The sequence below is a fragment of the Simochromis diagramma genome, unplaced genomic scaffold (assembly GCF_900408965.1).
Source record: "Simochromis diagramma unplaced genomic scaffold, fSimDia1.1 OVJJ01000753.1, whole genome shotgun sequence".
NCBI classification, from domain to species: Eukaryota; Metazoa; Chordata; class Actinopteri; order Cichliformes; family Cichlidae; genus Simochromis; species Simochromis diagramma.
This window is the reverse complement of record NW_024387523.1, coordinates 14,657,882-14,684,952: the sequence shown is the minus strand read 5'-3', so window position 1 is coordinate 14,684,952 and position 27,071 is coordinate 14,657,882. Positions and strand designations below refer to the sequence as shown.

The 27,071-nt window shown below is 43.3% G+C and overlaps 1 protein-coding gene across 1 annotated transcript; it reads left to right on the top strand.

The window, feature by feature from the left end:
• The first annotated feature begins 192 nt into the window (after positions 1 to 192).
• On the top strand, positions 193 to 27,071 carry LOC120726579 (inactive phospholipase C-like protein 2). The gene is made up of 13 exons (XM_040020254.1): positions 193 to 745; positions 9,283 to 9,384; positions 9,574 to 9,723; positions 9,930 to 10,090; positions 11,187 to 11,432; positions 11,503 to 11,656; positions 11,754 to 12,962; positions 13,319 to 13,568; positions 13,665 to 13,951; positions 16,223 to 16,426; positions 19,415 to 19,490; positions 25,784 to 25,893; positions 26,076 to 27,071. Exons 1-13 carry the CDS (start codon positions 500 to 502, stop codon positions 26,256 to 26,258), a joined length of 3,378 nt encoding a protein of 1,125 aa, XP_039876188.1. The 5' UTR covers positions 193 to 499; the 3' UTR covers positions 26,259 to 27,071.

Below are 27,071 nucleotides of genomic sequence, written 5' to 3'. Positions count from 1 at the left end.
GTATCTAGCTTCAAAGGATCAAGTCTGGACACGAAATAAAAACAAATCATAAATGGTTTGCACAACTGTGTGACACAGTGCTCTCATTTAAGATTTAGCACTCCGTGGAGGAGTAAGGGGAGGAGATGGTGGTGGGCGTGGTGGAGAGGTGGGGCGGAGCGGGCCGGCCCAGCTGCATCTAAAATTTCCTGAACACAAGCACACATCCAGCTGTCGGCGAGATGTGAGAGCTGCAGTCGGCGAAGGTCTGAAGGTGTGTCTGTCACTGCTGTCCCTCCTGTCGCCTCCCCCCTCAGCGCGCGAGCGGCTGTGAGAAAAAGAAAGAGAGCACGAGTGAAACAGAGAGAGAGAGAAGTTTCCGCTGTCTTTAGGCGCACGGTCGCCGATCGTTCACGTAACACGATGGCACGGCTGTGTCAGTGTGTATCGCTGTCGCTGTTGGAGGCTCGGCTGCTTTCATGAAAGCTAGGAAAACGGAAAAAACCCCGAAAGTGACACCATGGCAGAATTTGGAGAAAACAAGAGCGCCGTCGGTCCACCGGTTGCTGGCTGTAAAGCTGCGTCAGGGGGAACCGGAACGAGCCTGGAGACGCACCGAGGAGAGCCTGTGTCGAACGGCAGCTGCAGCGTGCCAAACGCCGGCAAGAAGGTCCAGAACGAGTCCAGCTGCGAGTCTCCGAAGTGGGAGAGCACGGGTCCAGACTCAGCTGCTAAACCAATCCCTCGACGCAGCAGTCTGATCAAGGTAGGCCACCAGTTCCATCAGCAGAAAACTGCTCATCTTCCTTATTGGAGGGGGGGAAATGCAAACTGTTGCAACTCCAGAAAACACCGAAAGCATGTCTCATATAGCGCAAAGCACTTGAATTAGAGAGCGTCACGACCAGCAGTGCAGAAACGCCACGCTGATACTGTGTTGTTGTTGATTTAAGTGAGAATAAAAGCTCCACCGCGCCGTGCGCAGATGTGGCGACTTATCACCAAAGAATATCTCGCCAACACCACTCGATAGAATCAAGTTGTAATCTGGAAATAAACTGTTACGCTGCATTGTGACACATTCTGTTAACTTCCTGACCGTGTGTGCCAAATAGGCAACAATCGGGCCCCTCATCTGTGCTGCTGGATGAAGGCATGCTGTGCATTAAGATGCACATCAAGCTAGTTCCTGTCACACTGGAGATGATTGTGTGTGTGTGTGTGTCACATATTTAGAGGACAAGTGTTGCCCTTTGGGCCCACGACTTCAAACCAAAACTTGCTTTGCCATACAGCTTCAAGCAGTGTTACCTAAAGGCATCCCGTCAGTGCAAGACCAGAGTAGGAGCTAATAGGTGAAACCACCTGCTGCAGCCTTTGATTAAATAGGGAAATTACATTCACTCCATCCTCTGTGGCCCACAGTAGACTACAAGACCCCCCACCTCATGTTCAATTAACCGCTCTGCCCACAGTTACCCGAGTGTCCACACGAGCAAACGTTTATTGAATGAAAGCCTCCAGACTTAATCATACCCCCCCATACACCCACACCCACCCCACTGGAACAGCGTTTCAGATATTGCCAGATCAATAACATCTAATTAATGAGTTATCCCCTGAGTTTGTCCTTTTATGGTTTTAGGCCTCCCTCTAGACCCGTGGGAGGTCTCGTATTGATCTCCGGTTGCTACTTGTCTCTAGAGCTGCTGCCTGTAAGGACTTGATTATTTGCACATGCCATCGTCCGAGTACCATTGGCTGTAACTCAGCAAGACAGGAAGCCAGCCTGTTGGCCAATTTCCTGACACAGTTCGTTTTGCAATATTGCTATTAAGTCATGAACAGTTGGTTATGACAAGTCACTTTCACTGCAACGCACACACACACAGGCAAATGTTTCTCACTTCCTCGCCCACAGGCAGCCCGGCTCCTGTCTTTCTTCTGTTACCCTGGACGCTGTGGCCAGCTTGACACAAAGCATTAAAAAAAAAAAAAATCTCTTTGCTTCATTGTGGGTCGCAAATGTTGTCCAAATACCTCCTGGCGAGGGCCGCACCTGATACACAGCGCCACGTTTGATGTGTGATGTTTAATGGCTCCAGGACATCCCTCTGACCCGCTGCTACAATGGATGGTGATGGAGGACAGCGTGGGAAAGCTCGCTGTACGCATCACATGCCTCCTTTGTGTCAAAGCAAAAAACGATCACGATTCGGTGCTCGCGTTTATAGGGTTCAGAGGGATGCAAAAAAAAAAAAAAAAAGCGAGGGGTTATGAGTGCATCTGTCAGCACAACAGCACCACACAACACTTGTTTGCTTGACTATGGCAAAACACAGAATTGCTCACAACAGGAGTCTGGGTGGTATGCAGGTAGATAAACAGGAAGCATGACATTCCAGAGCGGTTTTAACAGGAGTCAGGGATTCATGTCCTGCGTTTGTATGTTCGCAGTAGCTTCGGCTGCAGTATCAGGAGGTCTCGGCAACTGTAATTCCTCAGTGTGGGCTTTATTCCACCTGCAAATCCATTTTTTTTTTTCCTGCCATGCTCTCATGTGCATGATCAGGAGTTTATGCCTGCTTTGAGTTCATCTTGATGTAGATAACATCAGGTAGTCTCCGAGTTTCAAACACCGCACACTTGCACAGACCTGCCTTCTAGTAAAATACAGCTTGGCACAGCTGATATCTGCTTTCCACTTCACTCATTATTCATGCCAACATAACTTTAGAAAACACCCGGAAAGTGTTGCTGCATGTTTGTGAGAGTGTGTGTGGTTTAATATGACACAAGGCGTATGTGTGGATACTGCAGTCCTGTACAAACTATATATCTTCAAAGATTTTTCCTTTTTCTTTTTGTATGAACTGCTTTTCCTCTGCATTTATAAATTATGCAGTGTGTTGTAACACTTACACTTGTCTGAGTAAGTAAAGGAGTCATTTGACATTTTGGATTACTCTTCCTTTCTCGCCAAGCATTATATTAGAAGACAGACAGCACTCGTATATCTATTAAGCCTGAATAATGGTCGTCTCGGCCTTGTGTAAACACTGAAAGCAAAAAGCAACAGCTCCCCGGGTTCCAGGTGTAATTTGTAACAGTCAGGTAGGAGGTTGGTATCGCTTTTGTAGCTTAGCTCTCATAAAGACAACAAATTAGTTCCACCTACCTGATATATTGTGAAGCCCCCCCCCCCAAATGTGTTGCCAAAGCATCGATGACCCCTTGGGTGCATGGAGACAGGACCAGTGGGGGTGTTCTAGCAGCAGATACTTTGGCTTCTGCAGGCCGTGGCTTCTGTTTGTACGTCTGGATGTTCGTACATGTGGGTTTGAGGAGATGGGAGGCTGGTTTAATGCCATGGGCACTTTGCAGTAGGCAGTGACTGCTGCCATCAGTGAGCATCATTACCATGAGGACTCTGCTTGATCTGCACCAATGTCTTGATGGGTGGTGTGTATCACGGTAACATCTGGCTTTATTGCCAGGATCCAAGGTTTCCCAGCAGCATATCGCTTTGTAAATGTCACCTGAAAATGGTTTTTAATGTTGTGGCTGGCTGGTGTATAGAGTGTGTGTATACACATTATTTGTATTTTCTACTGTGGTCACGTTCAGTAGTGCGATCCCGGTGTGTGCCTGGAACGTGCGTGTCACTGCGTGTTTTTCAAACTGAGGGAGCAGCATTTGCTGGAGGTGAACACAGCTGGGGAGGATAGCTGATGGAGTGAGAGTGAGCCCCCGAGCACAGTTCACATCAACATCTTTAGTCAGCTTTGTACCGCTTCAGCCTGCATAAGCATGACCCTGCACAGCACGAGGAGGGGATCAAGCTTCCTACTGACTGTGACGGAGCTGCAGGACAGTCTCCCTAATAGCTGACAGCTCATAGCTTTAGCCGCTCCGCACATGCACTCTAAATTCGTTGCCAAAGGACCCCATATAAGTGCAGCGACAGGTGCTGATGAGTTACGTGAGAAACTCACTTGGCTATGCGCTTGCAGGTGTTGCCCGACTTAGTCCTCAGCAGCCTGTTCTTGGTATTAACGGACCCACTTTTTCTTCAGTAAATGCGTCTCTGACGTTTGTCAGCTGAAATTGTGGTTATCTCTCTGACAAGGTGACCTTTTTCAAGTCAACCTTTTGCTTGTTTCACTTTGTGTGTGTGTGTGCGCGCACATGGGACTTCAAAAGGTTCTAAGCGTAAAAGAGCATCTGCTGCTCTTCTTGCCACAAGGGCAGGCGTTCATAGTCAGAGCGAGCAGCTGAGTTACTGCGAAGGCTCGCCACATTTTCCCATACATGGAGCCTCAGACAGAGCTGACCACACGCTGCTTCGTCTGCTCTATTTATCTCCAGTGTCCTGGGCTCTGTTGTGGCCACACATGTGCACCCGACACCCATCACCCCACCCAACGTACAGATACCGAGCACGTGAACACGAGATCAGCGTGCGATTAGCCTGCCTTAATGCATGAAGAATTAGCCTGATTAGTGCAGCAATGTGCAACTGTTTAAATCATCAGTTAAGGCAAGAGCGGTTCAGTCTCCTTTTTTTTTTTTTTTCCCAATCAACAAAACGTCTCCATATACATGAAAAATATAAACAATCCTTTCATTAGAAAACCAGCTGTTATTCACCACATTTTAATGTGGTTCTAAATCACATCCTTGCCCCCCCTGGTTGCACGGTGCTCCAGGGTAAAAGACTCTTGGAGGGGAAAAAAAAAATCTATGCTATTAAGAGTCCATAATCCACTGTCAAACAGTCCGGAGGCAGGACCCCTTTCCAATTTTCACTCCTCTATTCTTTTCCTCTCACTTAAACAGCCGTCTTTCATTCTATTTCTGTCTCATTTAACAAATCAAAGGCAACTTCCTTTGATGACCTACATCTTCATCCTGCTAGTATGATGTACCGGCTATGTCATCTCGCAAGCTCATACATGACACAGTGCACTCGTTTTTTTTTCTTCTTCTTCTGACTAATGAAAACACCGTGCTGCACCGCGTCCTGAACCCTGCGGGAGACCAAGTGCAAATCCTCTGATCGTGTGCACTGAAGATATTTAGCAATCAAGCTAGAGAACATCTTTATCTATTTCTCTTTGCACTTATTTTTCAGAAGTTTATCTGCTTCCTCTTTCCTGTGTTAGCTAGAATTTGCTGTAACGTCTCTTGTACTCTCTGTGTCCTTCCCTAAAAACTGCCTCTAGTGTGCTCTGCCACCCAGTCCCTCCCATTTCTCTCACTCTCCATCCATCCATCTATCTATCCCTGTATCCGTCCATCCATCCATCCCGGATTTCTCCATCTGTTCAGTCAGTGTCGAAATCCTAACAGGGACATCAGTAATCTCATAGTCTCACAATAATCCGAATCTATCTGCAGTAATCTTTTGTGTAGTTTGAACAATTAAAAACTTGCAGACAAAGCCTCATTTAAAAAAACAAAAAAAAAACAACAACTTACTTTTCTTTTAGATTATTATATATTCAACCTTTTCATATCGGTAGTGTTTGTTGATAGTAGCAGACAACTTTTATCCAACTAACCGTCATCTAAAAAATAAAAACCACGAAGAAGGGTTTTTAGCATCTTTTCACTGCGTGCTTTGGTATTAAATGTCAGTGAATTTGCAGTTTTGGTTCTCGTGACTCTTCTTTTTTAAAAAACTTTTTTTTTTTTTTTTTAATCAGAGTTGTTTTTGGTTTCAGGAGGAAACTCCAACACTTTCAATGCCGTTAAAGCCCATATGGTACAATAGATATTCACTTCATGCATCTTGCCCATGTGAGCAACCCTACCCTTTTCCTACTTTTCGTGCAGCGTGGAAGGACAACTGCAAATGACTGTTAACGTGTCAATAGTTGAACAATTAAGAAAGACTGTTAGTCTGCATGGCTGGTATTGCAACATTATGAGAGATCAGTTTCTTCATAGTCATGTTCATGACTTGTTGGTCACATTGTTAAACCTAAAAATAACCATATCAAGTAGAAGGGTTTCACACGTTATTTTTTTTTTTTCCGCTCTGTCTCTCTCTATCGTCACTTTACTCAAGTCTTGGTGGAGCCCACAGGAAACTCTCTGTGACGGGCTGACAGGCTTCCTGTTTTGAAGCGCAGTTGGTGGTTTTAGAGGCTCATCTCTGTGTGTGAGAAAAAAAAAGCAGACTGAGACATGCAGTATAGAAGTACAAAGTAAATGGGAAATCTTATACGGGAATGGAGGCAGAACTTGTTTTTGTTTTTTTGTTTGTTTGTTTGTTTTCCGTGTCCTTGGGTGTTCCAGTCTGATTTAATAGCATGCATGTTCTTTTATTTATTTATTTTTCTTGTAAGAAAAATCGATGTGTTTGCATTTGCATTTTTATTCAGTTGTTTATCCACTTGCGGGGTTAAAATGTGCCCTCCAGTTTTATCTTGCCAAAATAATTTATTTAGCTCCTGACATCAGTGCTAGGTGGTTTGATGTTTAAGCTCTTTGTCTCTTTCTGTCAGTAATTTATGTCAGAGGATAACAGGGGTGATCAATCACAGCTTTTTGCAAAGCGTGGCAAGGATTTAGTTTGTCGTAATCTCGAGTTTTGCTAGTGGTCAAGTGACGTGCAAATGTCAGTAGAGATGATGATGATGATGGGTAATATGTGCACTGCAATTGGGTGCAGATCCAACCACAGAGAGAGACCCTTACTGGTAATGCCACAGACAGGAAGTGATGCACATTGAGGCCATCATAAGTCTCTTGTGCCTGTCAGTGCAGTGCATGACGGCGAAAAGAAATTCGTGAATGATCGGGTGGTCCTCCAAACTGCTGTGCGAAGGTGCATCCATCTCCATTTTTGTTTGCCGTGCCTCATTCTGGGTCACTGGGAACTTTGCCAGTTTTTCCAAATGAATTATTTTAACAAGACAGAATCTTGGTTTGATTTTCAGATTTCCCCCCTGCTGATGCATCTGAGTCTTTCTAACTGAGTTAAATTTAGAGGTGTCGGTGCAGCGGTGCACAGGGGTGTGGGATTTTTAACAAGAAAACGAAATCGGAGAGTTTTTAATTTTTTCTTTTTCATTCTGTATTTTTCATATTGGAAGGGCATCTCCTCCACACCCCCTCTCGCTCCCTGTATCATCCCTGAAGGCACCAGGGGTATTTTTAGAGCACTCCCTCATTAAAGTGACTCAAAAAAAAAAAAAAAGAGTTATTGTGATTGGAAACACTTTCCTGTCCTAATGAGGCGATTGATTCTGTGAGGATTTGGGATGGTTATGTGCCCTTCTTTCCATCTGAGGGGAGCGTCTTCGTCCTCTGTTAATTATGCCCACCCCCCTTTATCACGTGTTCATTCATATTCCTCAGATGAAACGCAGCTCCCTCCCCCCCCCTTTTGCCCTCTCTCTCTTATCTCTTTTTGCCTTTCATGTCCGCTGGGTTTCCTTCATATCAAGTGCTGCCTCTCTCTCCCCTCATAAAAGACACAAGTGCTCTCGAGGTTCATATGAAGTCTTATTTGAATGAAACCAGAGTTGTGCAGATGAGTAGGGATTCATCAGCCGCCGATCAATATTCACATATATTTGCTCTGAATGCGAAAACATTATGCTGCTAAGCAGCAATCTGTTAGACTTGTATTTAAAAAGCTTGTATTTAAAAATAAATAAATAAATGAATTAAGGATTGTTTGCTTGTTAGCTATGGATCAACAGGGTGCTGGATTTGATCTTCCTCTGTGCTGCTTTGATTTGTTCACTGTTTCAAAACAACCCTCGCAAATGTATCACTCTTTCAGACAGTGCTCTTGTGCACCTCAGCTTCATACCTTAAATTGGTTAATTACTTGGTTAACAGCTAAAAATGATATGAATTAACTGATTTTATTTTATTTCTTTATTTCGTTTTGGTCTTTTTGCAGAATTCCAGTTTCCACTTTGAAATGTGAATCATGCAAAGCCAACCTTGTAACCATTACTACATGAACAATTTCCAAACCAAGCCATTTTACCCCCTCCCTTTAACACGGCCTTTATGATTGGCTGTCCCTTGCAAACAGAAGGTTTGCTGTGCTAACAGCCAGAGCTGTGTGCCATATTAAGGATATCAGTTCTAATTGTGGCTCATGAGGCATCATCCAAATCAAGAAGCTTTTTTCGTTTGACTTATAGGGAGTACTTCCACATGTGATGATCGCACCATTTGGAACTGTGGTCATGTTTATCCTCCATAGTGCTGCTGATCATGAGGTAGAGCAGTTCATCCACCCAAGCAGACGGTGGATCGATTCCCTCGGCTACTCCAGTATTTTGACATGCCCACTATGGTGGGCAAGGTACTGAAGCTATTGGCGTATATGTGTTTGAACAAATGTTCTGGTACAGACAAAAGTGCTTGTGTGAATGTGCATATAAACTGGTGAAGGAGGCTTGCAGTAGAAAAGATCTATACAACTTCCAGTCCATTTATCATTATAACAATATATGTATAAGACATAAATAAGGCAAAGGATAGTAGGTCCACTTTGAGGGCATAAAATATTGATTAAATAAATTAAGAAACAATCACTGACACAATAATCTCTAATTAAAAATTTATGGGTAATTGCAGTCCTACAATGTTCTATTTCTCATCAATTACATTTTGCCTCCTTGCTTCTGAGAGTCACCAGCAGGTTGAGTTTGTGGGTGTTCTCAGTCAGGCTATTCAGCTGTAATTAAGTTATCCTGCTCCTCTTTGGAGCATCAATTAAGTCTCTGATTTCATTTAATCAGGACTAGTATATCCATTATTGAATATATTTGCCCACATATATGCTCTTATCTGCAAGCATGAGGCTCTTTGCGGGGGCGACATCTGATTGGTCAATAAATCAGATGGATGAGCTGTGATGGTGTGCTCAGATAAACCGATTGGGTCGGCCTGTGTCATTGTGGAGGGGCAGAATTAGAATGCTGGAGCCTGCTGCTTCCGTCTAGTCAGGTGTGATTAATGGTGAAGGGCAAGAACGAGCAAAGGCTTTTAGCCTGGTATCAGGAAGAACAATAACAAATTGGGAGGAGGTGGCTCTATGAGGTAGACCCAATAATCTCATTTAGGTTTGGTTATATAAGCTGATATGTATTTTAATCCTTTGTGATCCATTCAACGCTGAAAAACTGTTGTCATGACTAAGCAAAGAGTACTCTTCAGAGGGATCGGTGTCTGCCTGAGTCATTTTTTCTTATTATTATTATTATTACACCCCCCTCTCCTCCTCCTCCTCTTTATCTGTCACATCCTTCTTCTCCCCCTCCTTTTCAGGATGGATCACGTGCTGGTCGGGAGAAGAAGAAGACGGTGTCCTTCAGCAGCAGTCTGTCAGAGAAAAAGATCAGCAGTGCTTCTGATTGCATCCACTCGATGGTGGGTCAGCTACCGTGAGAGCCTTTACATAAAATATAAGCTTTACATAGCTGTACATGAAATATATCTAAGGTAGTATCCATGCATCAAGGGTTTCGGGTAGATCAAAGTCTTACTTTCCAACATAGCTGAAGTCGACTGAGCTCTACTCTGAAAGTTAGTGAGTGATTAACCATATCTGGTTTCCAGGTTGAGGGGAGCGAGCTGAAGAAAATCCGACCCAACTCCCGTGTTTATCAGCGATACTATCTCCTTGATGCCGGCCTCCAGGCTCTATGCTGGGAGCCATCCAAGAAGGAGTCAGACAAAGCTCGGATCTCTCTCTCCTCTATACGTGAGGTCGGTGTCCAAGAAAAGGGAAAGACTTTTCTAAATCAGCCCACCATGGATTTGTTTCACGAATGCCTTCTTAAGCCTTTTAAAATGAATTAGCTGTACAAGTTTGTAACAGTTTCCATACGATGGATAACAGTTCATTTGATTTTATTAAACCTCGTAAAATTTCTTCTTTTTTTTTCCTCATCGTCGGGTGTCTCAAACTCCAGGTACGGACAGGTCGTAACACGGAGACCTTCCGCACCAGTGGAGTTTATGACCAGATTTCAGAGGACTGTGCATTCTCCATCATCTATGGAGACATTTATGAAAGCTTGGACCTGGTTGCCAACTCTGCAGAGGTGGCTAATATTTGGGTTATTGGCCTGAGGTAAGACACAGAAAGAAAGAGCAGTTTTACATTGTACACTCATTCTTAAGCTTTTAATCCTTGTGTGTTTTCCACCTCTTAAGCAGCATATGACAGCACAAATATGTGAATAAATAAAAAAACCAGCTGTGTGTGAAATTTACATAAAGCATCCTAAGCCTATTGTTTCGTAGTTACTCAGTTTAGTCTGAAGGACTAGTTCAAACATAAATTTAAATGTTTTTCTCCTTATTCTTTGTTCATATTAAAGATGCCTACACTCAATATGCATGTGTAAGTATTCCCTATGAGCCAACATCTTCAGACTATCAACACAGTTTGTTTCCAGCAGTGTTTTCCTGGTGAGGGAGAAGCGAGCTTGTTTCAGACATTGAATGAACTAACAAGGTTTAACAAGATAAAAACAGCTTATTTTGGATTTTAAATCATGCAAAGCTAGTCTAGTATAGGTCAAAAGCTATGTGCCCTGTAATTCACACTCATTGTAAGCCAAACGTTTGGTAATGGACAGCTCATCCCTGTAATATTGGCCATCTCTGCAAACAATGTGCATGTTGACGGCCACCGTGTTCCATCCATGCTTTAGCCGGGCTGCTTTTATTAATAAAGCCCAGCAATCCTCTGGTGGTCTGACTGACGTTACGGTGAACAAGAAGTGACGAAGGGTTTAATGTGTGATTGAAGTGAGATTTTTGTCTTGCAGGGAAGGTTAAGCAGACATAAAGTGTGTTTTTTCTTTCATGCCAGTTCACTTTCATATCTTGTCACTTTTCTTTTATCTTGTTCTTTTTTTGGTATTGATTGTACTGAGATGAACGGTGGGATTTTGCTCGGTTGCCTTTATTATGTAGTCCTTTTGAGTTTTCTTTTTATGAAAGCTTGTGCCGTCAAACATGGGCGGATTTTAAATTGATTTTACTGCTGCAGTAGTTGTATTTTATATTTCAAGCACTGTGCGAGATGTCTGAAATATAAATTAAAATGGAAATGTTTGTGCTGTAGATTTGATCATTCATACCAAAAACATTGTGTCCTACAATAGCTCAGTCTTTTTTGTCTTTTTTTTTTAAGTGCTTCTACATTTCTCTGTCTTTAGGTATCTGATGCAGTATGGGAAACATACCCTCGACATGCTTGCTAGCAGTCAGAACAGTCTTCGTCTTGGCTGGCTGGAGCAGTTGTTCTCCTCTGCTGCTAACCAGGACACACGAGGAGACGTGACAGAAGGGATTCATTTGGAATTGGCTATAAAGCTAATACAAGGCGTGAACCCCGGGGTGAACAGTGGCAAAGTGGAGCACAGGTTTAAGGAGCTTCAAAGACTCAGAGAGAGGATGTGCGAGCTTACGATAGATAACGGATCTGGACTTGAAGACTACAGCGAAAACAAAAAGCTAACGGCAAGAAATGAGCAGGGTCACCAAGCAGGAGTTCGTTGAGGTCTTCCACGACTTTTGCACACGCCCTGAGATCTATTTTCTCCTGGTGCAGTTCTCCAGTAACAAAGAGTTCCTGGACACCAAAGACCTGATGAGGTTCATTGAGGCTGAGCAGGGCATGGCTCAAGTGGGTAACTTAGTTTAATCACACAGAAAATTCAGGAGTACTTGGACAAATATAATCCTAGTCTATCTAATGTCTGTTTACTCTTCTTGCCCTCTAGGTGAGTGAGGAAACCAGCCTGAAACTCATCCAGGCTCATGAGCCATCGGAGAAGGGGCGGGAGCAGGGATACCTGTCGTTGGACGGCTTCACCAGCTACCTCACTTCGGCGGAGTGCCACCTCTTTGACCAAGAGCATAGCATCATATGCCAGGACATGACTCAGCCTTTGTCTCACTATTATATCAACTCGTCCCACAACACCTACCTCATCGAAGACCAGTTTCGAGGCCCCTCGGATATCTCCGGCTACATTCGTGCCCTCAAAATGGGCTGCCGGTGCGTGGAGTTAGATGTTTGGGATGGTGCAGATGAGGAGCCGCTAGTGTGTACTGGCCACAGCCTCTCCCCGCCGCTGTTGCTGCACTGTGTGTTAGAAGCAATCGGAAGGTTTGCCTTCGCAGCATCGGAGTACCCGTTAATTCTGTGTGTTGAAAACCACTGTTCGCTTCGACAGCAGAAAGTGATGTGGCAGCATCTCATGAGGATTTTAGGGGGGAGGCTGTACACAGATCCTCCAGATGAAGAGGCTTCATACCTTCCATCCCCGCAAGCCCTAAGACATCGAATACTATTAAAGGGTAAAAAGCTAGTGCCGAGTTCTGATGGGGAAGATGGAGAGGTAAGTGAGGAGGATGAAGGAGCAGAGATGTGCCAGAAGATAAAGGCAGTTAATAGTGGAGGGGCAGCGCCTGGAGGAAGTGAGAAGGACACTGTGCAGAAAATCGTTGTCACGTCTAGTCCTTCGAGCGTTCCCCCCAAACGTTTCCAACTGTTGAAGGAGCTCTCGGACTTAGTAAATCTTTGCCAGTCTGTCACCTTTATTGACTTTCCAACCTCGTCCAAAAGCCAAAAACCTTGGGAGGTGTGCTCTTTTCACGAGTCTTTAGCAGTGCGTCTTGCTAGTGAGAACCCCGGGGACTTTGTCAACCACAACAAGCACTTCTTGTCACGGGTGTACCCCAACCCTATGCGTATTGACTCGAGCAACATGAACCCCCAGGACCTGTGGAAGTGCGGTTGCCAGATAGTGTCAATGAATTTTCAGACAGCAGGACTGATGATGGACCTAAACACAGCCTGGTTCCGGCAGAATGGGAACTGCGGTTACGTTCTGCGTCCGGCCATCATGCGGCAGGAGGTGTCTTACTTCAGCGCTGACACCAGAGACACGGTGCCTGGTGTGTCTCCACAGCTGCTCCACGTGAAGGTGTGCAGGAATAATGTGTAGACTGCAGTTTAAGTTTTCTAAAAATTATCTTATAATGTTTGACATTGCAGTAATAATTATTATTATTAGAACTTTGTCCTTTGAAGTTTTGCCCTCATTCCTTTGGGTAACAATATAACCCCATAACATGACAGAATGGCATACATTGCATTAAAAAAGCCACCAGTCTAGCAAAGCTTATTTAAACATCTGAACCTTTGGATTAAGTTGGACAGTGCATGCTTCTACTTTTACTTCCAAGCAAAGTCATATAATCTAGCTTAACTAGTTTATTATAAACAAGAAGTTTATAATGACTGAAACAGTTAATGAAATGATCTACCTTTCGCTTGCAGGTCATTAGCGGCCAGAATCTGCCAAAGCCCAAAGGTTCTGGGGCTAAAGGGGACGTGGTGGACCCATATGTATATGTGGAGATCCATGGCATCCCAGCCGACTGCACAGAGCGCCGCACTAGGACTGTGAGCCAGAATGGAGACAACCCAATCTTCGATGAGAGCTTTGAGTTCCAGATCAACCTGCCTGAGCTTGCTATGGTTCGCTTTGTGGTGCTGGATGATGACTTTATTGGGGATGAATTCATAGGTCAGTACGCACAAGTTTTATACTTATTTATGAGCCCCACAGCTCCTGTGTAGCAACCATGAAATCAATGCGTATGTGATTTCTCCACCACAACAGGTCAGTATACCATACCTCTGGAGTGCCTCCAGCCTGGTTACCGACATGTACCCCTGCAGTCTCTGACAGGAGAGGAACTCCCACACGCCAAGCTGTTCGTGCACGTGGCCCTTACCAATCGCAGAGGTGGAGGAAAACCTCACAAAAGGGGTCTGTCAGTACGCAAGGCCCGAAAGGGGAGGGACTATACAGCTCTGAGGGACTTGGGAATTCGAGCAGTGGATGAAGTTTTCAAAATGGCTGCTCCTCTGCTGAGAGAAGCCACCGATCTGAGGGGAAACATGCAGGTGAGGAAAACTATTACTGGACACAGCCAGCACAATGTCACCATTTAGTTTGGGATCAGCTTTAGTGTTTTTTGGGCCATTTCCATGGTATTTGGAACTAGAAATGCAAAACGATATCTGTTCACACTTGCTGAGGAAGAAAAGAAGAATAAAGTAAAACGTGTCATTCTACAAAACGAGAACGTGCATATATAGTAAATATACATTACTTGGTGTAATTACGTCTTCCAACAAATTGAGAAGGGGTCGTCTTTCAACATAGAACTGAAAACACAGGAATCAGAATCTTAATAAAATGTCATCCTCTTCCTCCTCATTCCTCACTCCTTCCTCCTCCTAGTCAGGCCTCTAGCACATGAAAACGTACCTAAACATGCTAATTGATTCCCGATATTGTCACGATTACTTACTGTCAGCAGATTAGACATGCAGCCCTGTCATCTCTGGATTAGCCAGCTAAACAACAGCTGGTTATACTCTAACATTATGCCAGCTAATGTTAAGCTCTCTCTAATAAACAGTTTGAGTACATATGAGTCAATCATATGAGTGTTTATTCGCTAAGTGTCCAAGTCCATCAATGTTAGAGCCATTGCAGCTTGCAGAGGCAGCAGCTATCAGAGTCTAAGGGTTTGATATCCTCAACAACTCACCTGAATATCGCTGTTATTGTTATTGCAAACTGACAGCCTACACTCACTACGAGTGAACGGTGTCCAGAGTTATTTGTCCTAAAGCAGCCACCATAGCTAGGATTAGGCACATGAATTGAGAGGGGTAAGAAAACAGAAATCAGTTGACATCTAGTGGTAAGATCTTACGCACTGTTGTTGTTGAGAAATGCATCTCCCAGCTGTGGTGGAGGAAACTGACTATACAAAGTAAAGTTGCCTTTTTTTCTGCCGATTTGTAAACTTGTTTATTTTACCTGCAAATTTCTGCATTTTAACCATGGGAATTCCTTAGGACTAAATTGATGTATTTTTCATGAGGAAATTAAATTACAGTTAAAGATTAATAGATAGAAGTTGATCCATATTTCACTTCAGTCCCATTTTTATTCCATTTATTTATTTTTCATAGTGCCAAGTAACAACGATAACAGTCGCCTTAAGGCGCTTTATACTGTAAGGTAAAACCCCCAGAGAAAATCCCAACAAACAAGCTGCTATGAGCAAGCACTTGGTGATAGCAGGAAGGAAAAACTCCCTGTTAACAGGAAGAAACCCTTGGCAGAACCAGGCTCAGAGAGAGGCATCTGCCATGATCGGTTGGGGGTGAATGAACGAAGATGGGATAAAAGACACGCTGTGGAAGAGAGTCCGAGAATAATAACTAATAATTAAATGCAAAACAGAGTACAAAGCAGTGAGTGAAGAAGACACTGTATATTGATATAAATATATCAATTGACATTGCACTAAAGAAGCTTACATAGGTGATAAACAGAGCTGAAGACTGACGATGCAGAGGGACAAGTGACGAGGTCACCGAAAGAGTTTAATTTATTTTATTATAAGTTGAGTGTTGGATTAATAAACTATCAGCCTCTGTAAACTATTAATAGAGGTTAACCTTAAACCTTGAAACTACGTGGCAGAGTCCCAACATGGCTGAGCTGAAGCAGGTTGGAGACTTGGATGAGGATCTCTGAGTGACCAGGGTGAGGTCGAGATAAATGAAAGAAGAGCACTCAGGTTTATATCAGCAGGGACAGAGGCTGATTAGCTCCCAGAAAGCAGGCAAGGAAATTATTAACCCAAATGCCCGGGAATGTGTTGAACTTGCACAGAAGCTTCATTGTCTTTCATTAATGGTCGAATTAACCTTTATGAACCAAGCGGCAGTTCTGTGTGTGGGTCCTTTTGTTACCCTATGCCAAACAGTAATTACATGTTCTGTCAATGTGTATGAGACTGTTGGTCATCCACATCTCTTGATTGCTTCCATTTCACTCTGAACTACTGCCACAGCACAGCAGCAGGAGTGCAATCAAATACAAATAGCTCTGTTGCAGGATTTGGGGTGTAGGGTGTGCATGTGTGTGACAGAGAATGAAACGAAATCAAGTCGCAGACTTGTGTCGCAGAGTGTAGGAGAGATTTCACTAGTTTTCTTGTCTTTTTTTTTTCTACGCAATTCAGTGCCTCTGGTTTGTTTGTTTTTTTTCCATCCAGTTAGGACAGTGAATAGGAGAAGATCGTGTATTCTTATTTATCTACTGATTAAACGTGTCCTTCCTGCTTTTTTTTCTGTCTTTCTTTCAAACAGAACTCAGTAGCAGTGTTCAGGGAGCTGTGTGGGGTGTCGGCTGTGGCTAACCTCATGCAGTGCATACTGGCTCTGAGCTCTAGAGTTTCAGAACCAGAGGGGATGCCTTTACTACTGTTTGACCTGCGGGACCAGTACCCCACCCTGGAGCCCCAGGGGTCTTTGCCTGATGTCCTCCGCCGGGTTGTCTCTACTTATGAGATGGTGAGAAAGGAAGAGACCTGACAGTTAATATTTTGTATGTTTTCGCACCAGATAAAGGGCTCTATGTGACTCATAAATCTGAAATTCATCAAAAGGAAGGAAAGACCAAACAAAGGCAACGTATCAGTCATCCCCCGACCGCTTGGCTTGACAATGAAAGCTCCCCTCCCAAACAAAAGCTTCCTTTTTAGCCAATAGTTTCTGAAACCCGACATGAGCTTTTCATTGTTATGTAGCGGGCAACATCCCCATTTGTTCAAGTCTCATAAACACGCTGGCGACATCCTCACCTTGACCTAAATCTACTTTGTGTTTCCATCCAAAACGAACTGCAGAGTTTCATTCACCAAGTGGTTTAACTGACTGAATTTATGTAACGGCGTCTAAAAATAAATCCAGTGACTGAAGAAGAACTTCCCCCGTGGAAACTAACACAATGAGAGGAGGAAAAAAAAAAAACCAAGCAGGGTCAGTTGGTCTGCAAGTTAACTCTTCATTCAGTCGATGAGGCAGGGTGAGTTAGTGTGTTCGAGTGGGTTTTCCTGTGTCGTAACTGAAAGGATGAGTCTTTCTTTCCATCCTCGCTTTTATATAACACTTCCAATAATTTTCCCTTTGGTTTTTGCCGCCATCTTTCAATGCCCTCCATATTTCCTCTATCACTGATTAATCTCTTGCAGTTACTGCATTCTCTCGGTCCCTCTGGTGTCTCTTTGTGAATGTGGCTGTCCAGCATAAGTGGGTTTTGTACATCTGTGGGCTAGCATTCAGTGGACTGCTTTGCCTGTGTTGCAGTGTTAAAGTGTTGCTGTGGTGAAGAACGCTACACCTCTGTTTTTTTTTTTTTCTTTTTCTTTTTCCTTCCACCATCTGCCTGCCTGCAACATTATTTCTTGAAATTGATATTTGCTCAAAGTGCACTTGTTCCCGTTTCATATTAGATGTTTCCCGGGAATCTCTCGGGCAGGATGATGGACAGTCGGTATGAATTGCAAAGTTAGCAGCGCTATCGGGAGAGTATATGAAATGAGGCTGCGCAAGTGTGAATGAGAAAAAGAGACTTGCTGTCATGGAGAAAAATGAAAGGGTTTCTTCTTATTGAGTCATGATTAATGTTTAGCAGAATGATTTGTAACCCCTTAATTTAACTACAGCTTGTCAATGCTATGCATCTATTCTCTGCACAGACACAGGCTGTCTATTTGTGAATTAGGATGTAAGCGTGTGTGTGTGTGTGTGTGTGTGTGTGCGCGTGTGCGTGTGTGTGTGTGCGTGCGATTAGCCACACTTGTTTCCAGCCGAGCAGATCAGAGTTGAAAAAGCTCCCGCTGTTGCTGAATACTATTTGCATAGATTTGAATGTTGTTCACATAAATGGATTCCACACCTCAATTCTGGTGCCTGCCGAGAGCGGTAAACAACAGAGACAGCAAAGTTTGAATGAATGAATCTGCGTGTGTGTGTGTCTCTGTGTCTGTTTGTATTGCTGAACGAGATCTGGTCACAGTAATGTTGTGTGGTTAATCCCGTATTTGTTGAATAGCATTTTTCTTCCCCCCGCACATTGTGAGGGTCAGATCCTGTTTGTGAGAGTTGATCAGGAAGAAGCGACTTGTTTTATCTGTCTTTGTGTGTTTGTCTTGTGTGGTCATGTTCAAAGAGCTGCCATATTAGTCTGGAGATGACTTTATTTGCATGCACCTGTCAATTTCCAGTCATCCATTAAATGTGGGAACAACACGCTATTATTGTTGTTGTTGTTGTTGTTGTTGTTGTTGTTATTATTATTACTACATTCTTTAAGTTGAAGTGCACAGTGTGGTATGTACAGACAGTACTGTGCCGAAGTTCTGAGTCAGCCCTCATTTCTTTAAATTTTGCTGGGAAAATGAGAAATATATCTGGCCATGATTATAATGCGCTTGAAAGTCAAAATGTATTATGTCCACCTTTATTCTTTAACACAGTCCGACCTCTCTTAGGTAAGTTTTCCTGTCATTACTTTAAGTAATCTTCAGGAATAGTTCTCCAGGTTTCTTGACACATTCAAAGCTCTTATATGGATGTTGCCTGCCTTCTTGTTTTGTTCTCTGTCAAGATGATCCCACACTGATTCAATAATGTTGAGGTCTGGGGAGGCTAATCCTTGACCGATAGTCTTCCATTGTGTGTTTTGTTTGTTTATTTTTTGGGTTATTTTTAATCCAGGTATGCTTTTGCTGTATTGGCAGTGTGTTTGGGATGATTGGCAACGGTTTCCTTTTTCAGAATGACAATCAGACTCTTTCCAGACTGTATTGCATGGTGGAGCAATACTTTTGTGTTTATAACTCCATCAGTTTTGACAAGATGTCTAACACCACTTATTGAAATGCAGACCCAAACCATGACTGAGCCTCCACTGTGTTTTGGCATACCTCAGCCTTTTCTCCCTGTTTCCCTTCTGTAAAAATGGCTTCTTGACAGCCATCCTTTCAGAGAACAGCAGATGGGCTGGATTTTTTTTTTTTTTTCTTTTCATATTTCTTTAAGCCAGTTCATTGTTTGCCCTCAATTTCTCCAAGTCTCTTAACAGTTTTTAAGGACACACTGCAGAGCATGCTCAGAGAAAAGTTTTTGGCTAATCACTTTTTGGGAATCATCTTGTTGTTGCAAAGATACAAGGTTCATCCCTTGAGTTAGATGCTTAATGCAATAATTCTTGGTCAGTAGATTAAGTAGATTAATTAACAAACGAACAAACATTCCTCTGAAAATGGATGAAAAAGCATCCAAAATCCAAGAAAAATCCGGAGAACTATTGTTCAAGAGGACTTGAAAGTCCTTAAAGGACTTAAAGATCTGAGCGGTGGCTCAACACTTTTGCACAGTGCTGTGCACTTTATTCCTCTTCAGCAGATTAGACACATTTCTTCAAAGTTAAACTCTGTGATTTCTTCTCCTTCATGCTCTTTAATGTGAATCATGTTGATGCTTCCCTGTCTGCAGATGGTCCAGGCGAGCAGAGCAGTGATGGAGCTCTCAGATGGAATCCACGACAAGATCCTGCATATACAGACAACAGGTGTGTAGGCGTGTGTGCGTTTAAATGAGATTCTCCTATCTAGAGTGCGTGTAATGAGTATAAACCAATCTATCTCCATATTTCTAGCATACTCCCACACAGCCTCTTTAACAGTGCTATATAGATGGCTGCAGTGGCTGATTACCGTCAGCTCCCTTCCTTTCCTCTCCCACTATATTTTATCTGTCTTATCACCGCTGTTAGACAAGGTTAGATGAGGCTTTATACTGGCTCAGTTTGTCTGTGTATATTTTGGCTGGAGGAGATTTTAAATTGGTGCAACTCCCATCATCCATCACCCATCTGTCTGTTAAGTGAAGGGCATGAAATCTGACCTGCCGATATCATTTCTGTGATCTTTGGCAGAGGTTTGTTTACTTCAGCAGTATCCCTTGGGTCATCTGACTTTAGTTAGCCAGACTGTTGTCATAGAGGCCATAAACAACCCCCTCAAACACATTGCTGCACATAACACATTATGCACATCACGTTCATCACCCTGTTTTAGTGTCTGGCTGTCACCCAGGAAACAGCTTGACTGACATTTAGACATGTTAACCGGTTTGGTGCAAAGGAAAAAAGTGATAAACATTCACAGTATATATGTATGAATCTGAAGGCGGTGAATTTCACAAGCTGCGCTTACAAATGTCTCACTTTTGTTTTCCCTTCTGAAGAACTCTTGGTACACATTAAATATTAAAGCGTCCATGAGCTTTGTAAGAATGTTGCAGTTTGAAATGATGCAAAAAATTGTTGGCTTTTCCAATGCCACCCTTGAACAAAATATGAATAGAAAAAAGAAACCACACAAGGGAGGACTCCAGTTAAACTCCAAGTCAAATGATATTCGGAGAGAAAGATGATGGTTCAGCTGGGGCCACTCCAGTGGAGAGACAAAGTATTTGACTGAGATGAATGTTGTTTACAACTTTGCAGACTCCTCCACTCTGCTCCCAGACAACTCATCACATCCTCCATTGGACTTTATTTTCCTGTTTTCGGGGCCGCTGCTCGACTCTGCGATCAAACTGCATTTGACATATTCATCTGTTTTTTCGCAGTTACGAGTACAGCGATGGCCACTCTGTGCCGAGAGATCCCTAAAGTGTGTGTTTTCTGCACTCATCTGATAAAGAGCTGCTGCAGAGCCTTAGGCCTGATCTTGTGAGCAAAACTCTTCCTGTGTACAAAGGAAATCTGGTGATCAAGTGATCCCAAAGGCGGAGGTCCACCTCTAAGCCTGGGAAGAGGGAGTTGGCAGCGAGAAGGCATAAACCAGTCACTTGGGGGGGGCACGGGACGATTGGTGACAGAGATACTTGGCTGGAAGTTGCATCAGCCGTTACAAAAGCCGTGGGAAGATGAATGGGAGAGATGGATGGCTAGAAGGAATGCTGGGAGGAAGACAAGAACACCAAGGGAGAAGAAAGGAAATCCACTCCAGTATCTGGGTGTGCTGGGGAGGGGAATTCTCAGCTGTCACTAGTGGTATACATGTATATTTATTTAGATGCTTTGTAACTTACATTTTGTTAAGTGTGAAACTATTATAACACCAGCCTCAAAAGCTGTTGCTTTGCTGCTGTTCCTGCTCACGAGCTACACTAGTTTCACTTCTGTCACACCCTGAAGTGCACAGGCAGCGAGGTGAGAAGTTAAACCTCAAAGAAAAAGCGAAAGCAAGATTCTTCTGGGTGTTAATTTTCACATCTGTCAGAGATGATGCTTCATCGCTCTGATTCAAATGCACTGTCAATTTATGCTGCTGTGAACACCTCACATATAATTCTAGTCTCTCTCGGATGTGTGTAAATGGTAAATGGCCTGTATTTGTATAGCGCTTTACTAGTCCCTAAGGACCCCAAAGCGCTTTACACATTCAGTCATCCACCCATTCACACACACATTCACACACTGGTGATGGCAAGCTACATTGTAGCCACAGCTGCCCTGGGCGCAGTGACAGAGGCGAGGCTGCTGGACACCAGTAGGCAACGGGTGAAGTGTCTTGCCCAAGGACACAGCAACCGAGACTGTCCAAGCCGGGGCTCGAACCGGCAACCTTCCGATTACGAGACGAACCTTCCTCTCATCTCATCCTGATCCCAGTTTAAGATTTTAAAAGGCACTTTTTTTTTCTCCTTTCCCTGCATTGATGTTTCTTTGTGTGAAACAATAAGTTCTCAAGACAACAGCATAATCCAGAAGAAAATTTGATTGGCTCATAGGGAAGCCTGCACACAGTAGTCCTAGCTTTGCGCGCCTTATCACCTGCTCTTCTTGTGTTTCTCCTTTCCGTCTTCAAACTGGACAGGATCATTCGTCCTGGATTTATTCTCTCACTCCTTATTTCTTCTGAGAGGGTTGTGACAGGAGAAACGGGTCAGGAAAAAAAGACTATTGGAGAACAGCAACATTTTTCCTTCTTTGAGGGCCTCTTTAATTTGGTTGTTAGGTAGTAAAATTATCTTAATTGCGGGAGCATAAAATTTGGAGGAGTACAGTTTGTTCCTCCAGTATGGAGAGGTCGGTCACAGATGAAAAGCGCCATCAAGGGGTGTAGAGTCATACCCACTTTTTTTTTTTCTAATTTTGGGAGAACTTGTCCATCATTAACCCCAGATGATCAGCTGCTTTTCCCTCAGGGCGCTGGCCTCTGTGTGACATCTGGAAGTATAGATTTTACACTTCATCAGATGCTCGCAGCCCGGTCGTTTCTTGACGGAGATCTCTGCTGGAAGTCGGATCATTTCCATCTCAGTTGCTTCACGGTTCAGGCTGAGGACATAAAGTGACGATGACAAATACCTGTCACATGCTGATTGGCTGGCCCTGAAGGCTATTTTATCTCTGGGTCAAGACCCTGTATCTGGGAGTGTTGTTTGCCTGTGTATGCACGCACTGAACGATATTGGCTTGAAAAATACCCCCCTCCCCACCCTCGACTTCGCTTGATTTCACAGGGAAATAGACACACAGGCGCACGCGCACACTACAGTGGCACGTAGGCTTTGAGTTGCCTAGCAACCACGCAGTAAAGGTTATTATTCAGACAACTTATGTAGGTGTGTGTGAATGTAGAGCAGTGACAGCGTATGTGTGTGCAGGTGCGTGTCCATGTTTGCAGACGTTTATTGACCGGGAAGAATCATGTGTCAGGGATGGGTGAAATAGACTAGCACCCAATCTGTTCACTCTTCTGCGTGTGTGTGTGTGGTCCACATTTTGGCATGTCTAACGTCTGGGTTCTTGTTGATAGCTCACACTGATGTGTGCCCCATGTTAACCCACTTCTGGGTTTCCATGGTAACAGTGGGACAGTGGCCCGGAGCGGACAGAGGAAGCCAGGAACACAACTCATTGCACACAGGCTAACTAGCTGCCGGCCTGACTTCTGTGACGCTGTCTTAATTTCTCTGCGTCTTTCTCTCTCATTCTCTCAGACGCCTGGCAGTTTCATTTTGTAATCGGCTATTGTGTATGATGTGACTTAATTTCCCCCAAAAGTTTGAAGATTACACAGGTACACATCCTCCACCTGTGTCTTCTAGAATTTGGTTTGTTAAAAAAGTACAAAAAAACCATCATCAACTCCAGGCTTAAGAAGCCTGGAAGAAGACTCCAGGCTTGAGAATAATGAAAAATGGCCATCAGTATTTACTGACTGAACAGAGACAGAGTTGGTCAAATAGACCTCCTTAATGCGATCCAAAGGTGAGCGTAGAATCTTCTGGGGCTTAAGCTTGCAGATGTAATATTGAAACTCACTGATTGACTCAGAGCACAAAGATCATTGGGCAGATATGAACATTGAATGTGGGGACAGCCGAGCAAAGGTGATGTGAGAAGCTAAATATGCAGCACAAGTTAAAATGTAGCTGCAAGTGTCAGTGATTGAGGGGGGAAAAAAAAAAAACCATCAGAGAAATGCAGGGTGCACTCAAGCAAGCTTTATGTTTAGACTCATACGTACAGTTCTGAATTTGCAGCACACAAAACAACTGACTGCAGCAATCACTTTGGAAAGATAAAACCCGGCCAGCAACGTGTGCGAGCTGTGGACCGAAGATTCTCTTAACCAAAATTCAGCTACATTCATATAACACCAAATCACAGCAGCAGTCGCCTCAAGGCGCTTTTATATTGTGAGGTGAAAACTAGGGGTGGGTTTTGATTATCGATTTATCGATTAAAATCGATTCTCGCTTGGATAACGTGATATCGATTCATTAAAATCCTGAATCGATTTCTTTTTTTAATATAAATTTATTTTGGCCAAAACGCCAGAATCTCAGGTTAAACCTCCCAAAATTTCAACAACCACCAAACAGCTAAAACGGTAAATGAGAGCAGGAACACGGATTCTGCACAAAGACGTAAACACGAAACGCGGAGCCGCTGACGCAACAGAATCAGTGAGATGTGACTTTTTCACCTGACTGCACGGACACGAGCTGAAAGCCGACAGCTCGCTGATTCTGATGTTTCGGCGGGTCCCTGCTTTGTGTTTACGTCCTTTTTGCGCTGATTCTGAAGCTGCAGGTTTTATCTCTCTCCAAACAATATTGAGTAAACCAGCAGCAAAAGAAGATCCAAACTACGCTTCACATAAACATCGTCATGAATTCCCTCTGATTGTTTTGATTTTATCGTGGTGGCAGCAAACTTCATGCACAGCTCTCTCTCTGTACTTCAAGAACAGTTTCCTGTCTAAAAATCTGTTTTCTGCATTATTCGCTTGCTTGTTATGCACAAGTCTACCGTTCTTACAGCACTGTCGGCCGCTGTTTTGTTTGTTTTTCTTTTACTTACTTCCGAAAAGAAAGCTTCATTTCTGCCGTTCAACACTGAACAAATTTAAACTTTTTAATATTATTCAAAATTGCAAAATGCTCAGCTGTGTCTGTAATCAAACCTCTGTAACTTTGCTCTGCTTCACTTCAGTAGCATCAGGTAATGTTCATATGTTCATTAATGGTTTTCTTTCGTTTTTGATCTACTGCAGAATATTTTTATAAAATCCCAGGCCAGGAAAATCACCTCCATGTTTTTCTGTGTTTTATCCTCAGCTAATTTGACACAAAGGCATCTGCTGTGATGCTCACACCTTTGATAAAGTCTCGCAAGTGTCAGATTTCTTTTTATAGATGCATGACCTGAATTATAATATTTCTGACTGTCTGAGGCAAAATTTTCCCGATTCAAATTGAATCGAATCGTGGATCGAATCGATTCGGGACCTTGTGAATCGGAATCGAATCGATTCTAGAAATCAGTGACGATACCCAGCCCTAGTAAAAACCCTCCAGTAATACAGGGAAAACCCCAACAGCCAGACAACCCATTGTGACCAAGCACTTGGTGAAAATAGGAAGAAAAAACTCCCTTTTAACAGGAAGAAACCTCCAGCAGGACCAGGCTCAGGGAGGGGTGACTATCTGCCATGATCAATATTGGCCCAGCTGGGAAAGACTACAGCCCCTCAATAACCCCCAAATGAATAATAATGAAGGTTTAAAGAAAATGAACGGATGGATGTTTGAAAGGATAGAGCTGGCATCTAATATAAAAGGTCACTACGACATTCAATCGTAGTAATCGTGTAATTCCAGTTTTTTCCTCTTAGTCAGATTGTGAAGCAGGTAAGCTTTAGTACTCGAGACATGCCCAGCACATCCCTAGCATGATTATCTCAGTGTTCCTGGTAGATTTTGCTCCACTCTTTTGCTGTATGACTTAACAAAAAGTGGTGTGATGGGGCAGCATTTTTTTTTTTTTTTTTTTTTTTTTTTTGGGGGGGGGCAAATGATGTGGGAAAAAAAAGAGCTTGTCTCTGTTTGTAAGCTAAATTATGTATGACATCCTTAGAAAGTCAGAGTAAGGTCAGATGAAATGTTCTCATATTGGACACAGCTCTGTGTGGAAGTAGGAGACCTGAAGGCTACTGCGTCAGTGATAATTATGTTGTTCACTTGGAGGAAAAAAAAACAGAATTTTATTTAACATGATTCATTTTTGTTTTTATTTTCATAATGAGAGTATAGATTAAGACACGGAAGTAATTTGAAATAAATGCTAACATGCTCACAACAGTGGCACTGTGCAGATGTTTAGCAGGTGTTGTCATGTTAGTATGGCCTGTTAGCCATGTTGGTTGCCTTGGAGAAAAGTGCACCATGTTCCTGTAAAGGATGATATACTTTTTTCTTTTTTTTTTTTTTTTAAATTTAAATGTACGAGATTGGAACTGTAAGTCTGATCTGCTGTGGTTCTTTGCTTTTTCGTTCTAGCCATGGAGTTTCACGAAAAACTGCAAAGCCTGGGTACGAAAGAGGGGCTGAAAGGTTCCAAGGTCAGCCGAGCAGTTGAGCGTTTCAGCTGGAACATCACCATCCTTAAGGTCAGTTATACACTCATGCACGCTGATGAAGCCCAACAGCCAATCGGGGCAGAGTATCAGAACATGTTTCAGCCTCTGGCTGGTTGCTCATACTTTGTTCTTTCAACCTCCCTGCCCTCACCCTCGTTCTTTGTAACCCCTGCCTCCTGATTTTTGTGTTCCCCATCTTTCCTGACACCCAGGGCCAGGCTGACCTGCTGAAACACGCCAAGGCTGAAGTCCTGGAGAACATGAAGCAGGTCCATGATGCTGCTCTGGCTGGAAACCTCACCAAGGAGAGAGCCGGATTAAGACGGGCAAGCTCCCAAACACGCAGAGGCCACAATGAAAAACTTGCAATGAGTACTAGAGGACAGTCGGCATAGCAAGTAGAAAAAAAAAAAAGAGGGCACCTAGCTGCTGTGAAAAACTCTTTTCACTTTTGTGTGTGTGTGTGCGCGCGCATGTGTTACACTGTTTTAGTCTCCCAGAGTGGGCAAGCTATCAAAGTGTTTTGTAGGCATTACAGAGAGTAACAGATTCTAAAAAAGAGAAACAGGAGAACTGATGAATGCAAGTCTTCAAAACGCAGCCACTGTAAGCTCACCTGTTACTGAACCCTCGAGCCAGAGAAGGCGGCGCACAGCCAAGGGAAGACTAATGAAATGCGAAGCTGCCGAGATGAATGTAGTTACTGAAGCCAAGGTTGAGCGGTTTGTACTGTATTAAACTGTAAATAAGCCAAATGTTTAATGTTCACTTGTTATGTGCAATGTTTTCTGAGGTCAGGGGATGATTGAAACCAGAAGACAAAAAACCTTTTTGAAAAAATGATGGTGACTTTTACTCCACAGTGATTAAATTCAGATTGGTGTGTAAGACAGCTTGCGTGTGAGTTAAAAGAAACAGTTTGTCAAAGGATGTGTGGATGTTTGAGGTCTTCTGTCGTTACTTGTGGACCAACGCAGTCTCTTTATGTCTCTCTAGATTTTGATTACCTGTCTTTTGGTCCCCAGTCGCTGCTCTTCACTCAACTTCGATTCAATTAACTTGAGGTCCTTTTGTCTTACTAAAAATCCACCACTTTGCCATCTTACTACGGTCTTACATACAGTATTCTATATTTTTGTATTTACATTTAAAAAAGGGAAAAAAAAAAAAAAGGCTTGTGCTAATGAACCCGGTGTTACCTACCAAAA

What these genes read in the sequence shown, in the direction of transcription:
- LOC120726579 (XM_040020254.1), top strand. Translation starts at nt 500, where the DNA reads ATGGCAGAATTTGGAGAAAACAAGAGCGCCGTCGGTCCACCGGTTGCT. An exon ending in CTCTCTCCTCTATACGTGAG is followed by an intron (nt 9,724 to 9,929) that starts GTCGGTGTCCAA and finishes CTCAAACTCCAG; the next exon opens with GTACGGACAGGTCGTAACAC. An exon ending in CACAGCTGCTCCACGTGAAG is followed by an intron (nt 12,963 to 13,318) that starts GTGTGCAGGAAT and finishes TTTCGCTTGCAG; the next exon opens with GTCATTAGCGGCCAGAATCT.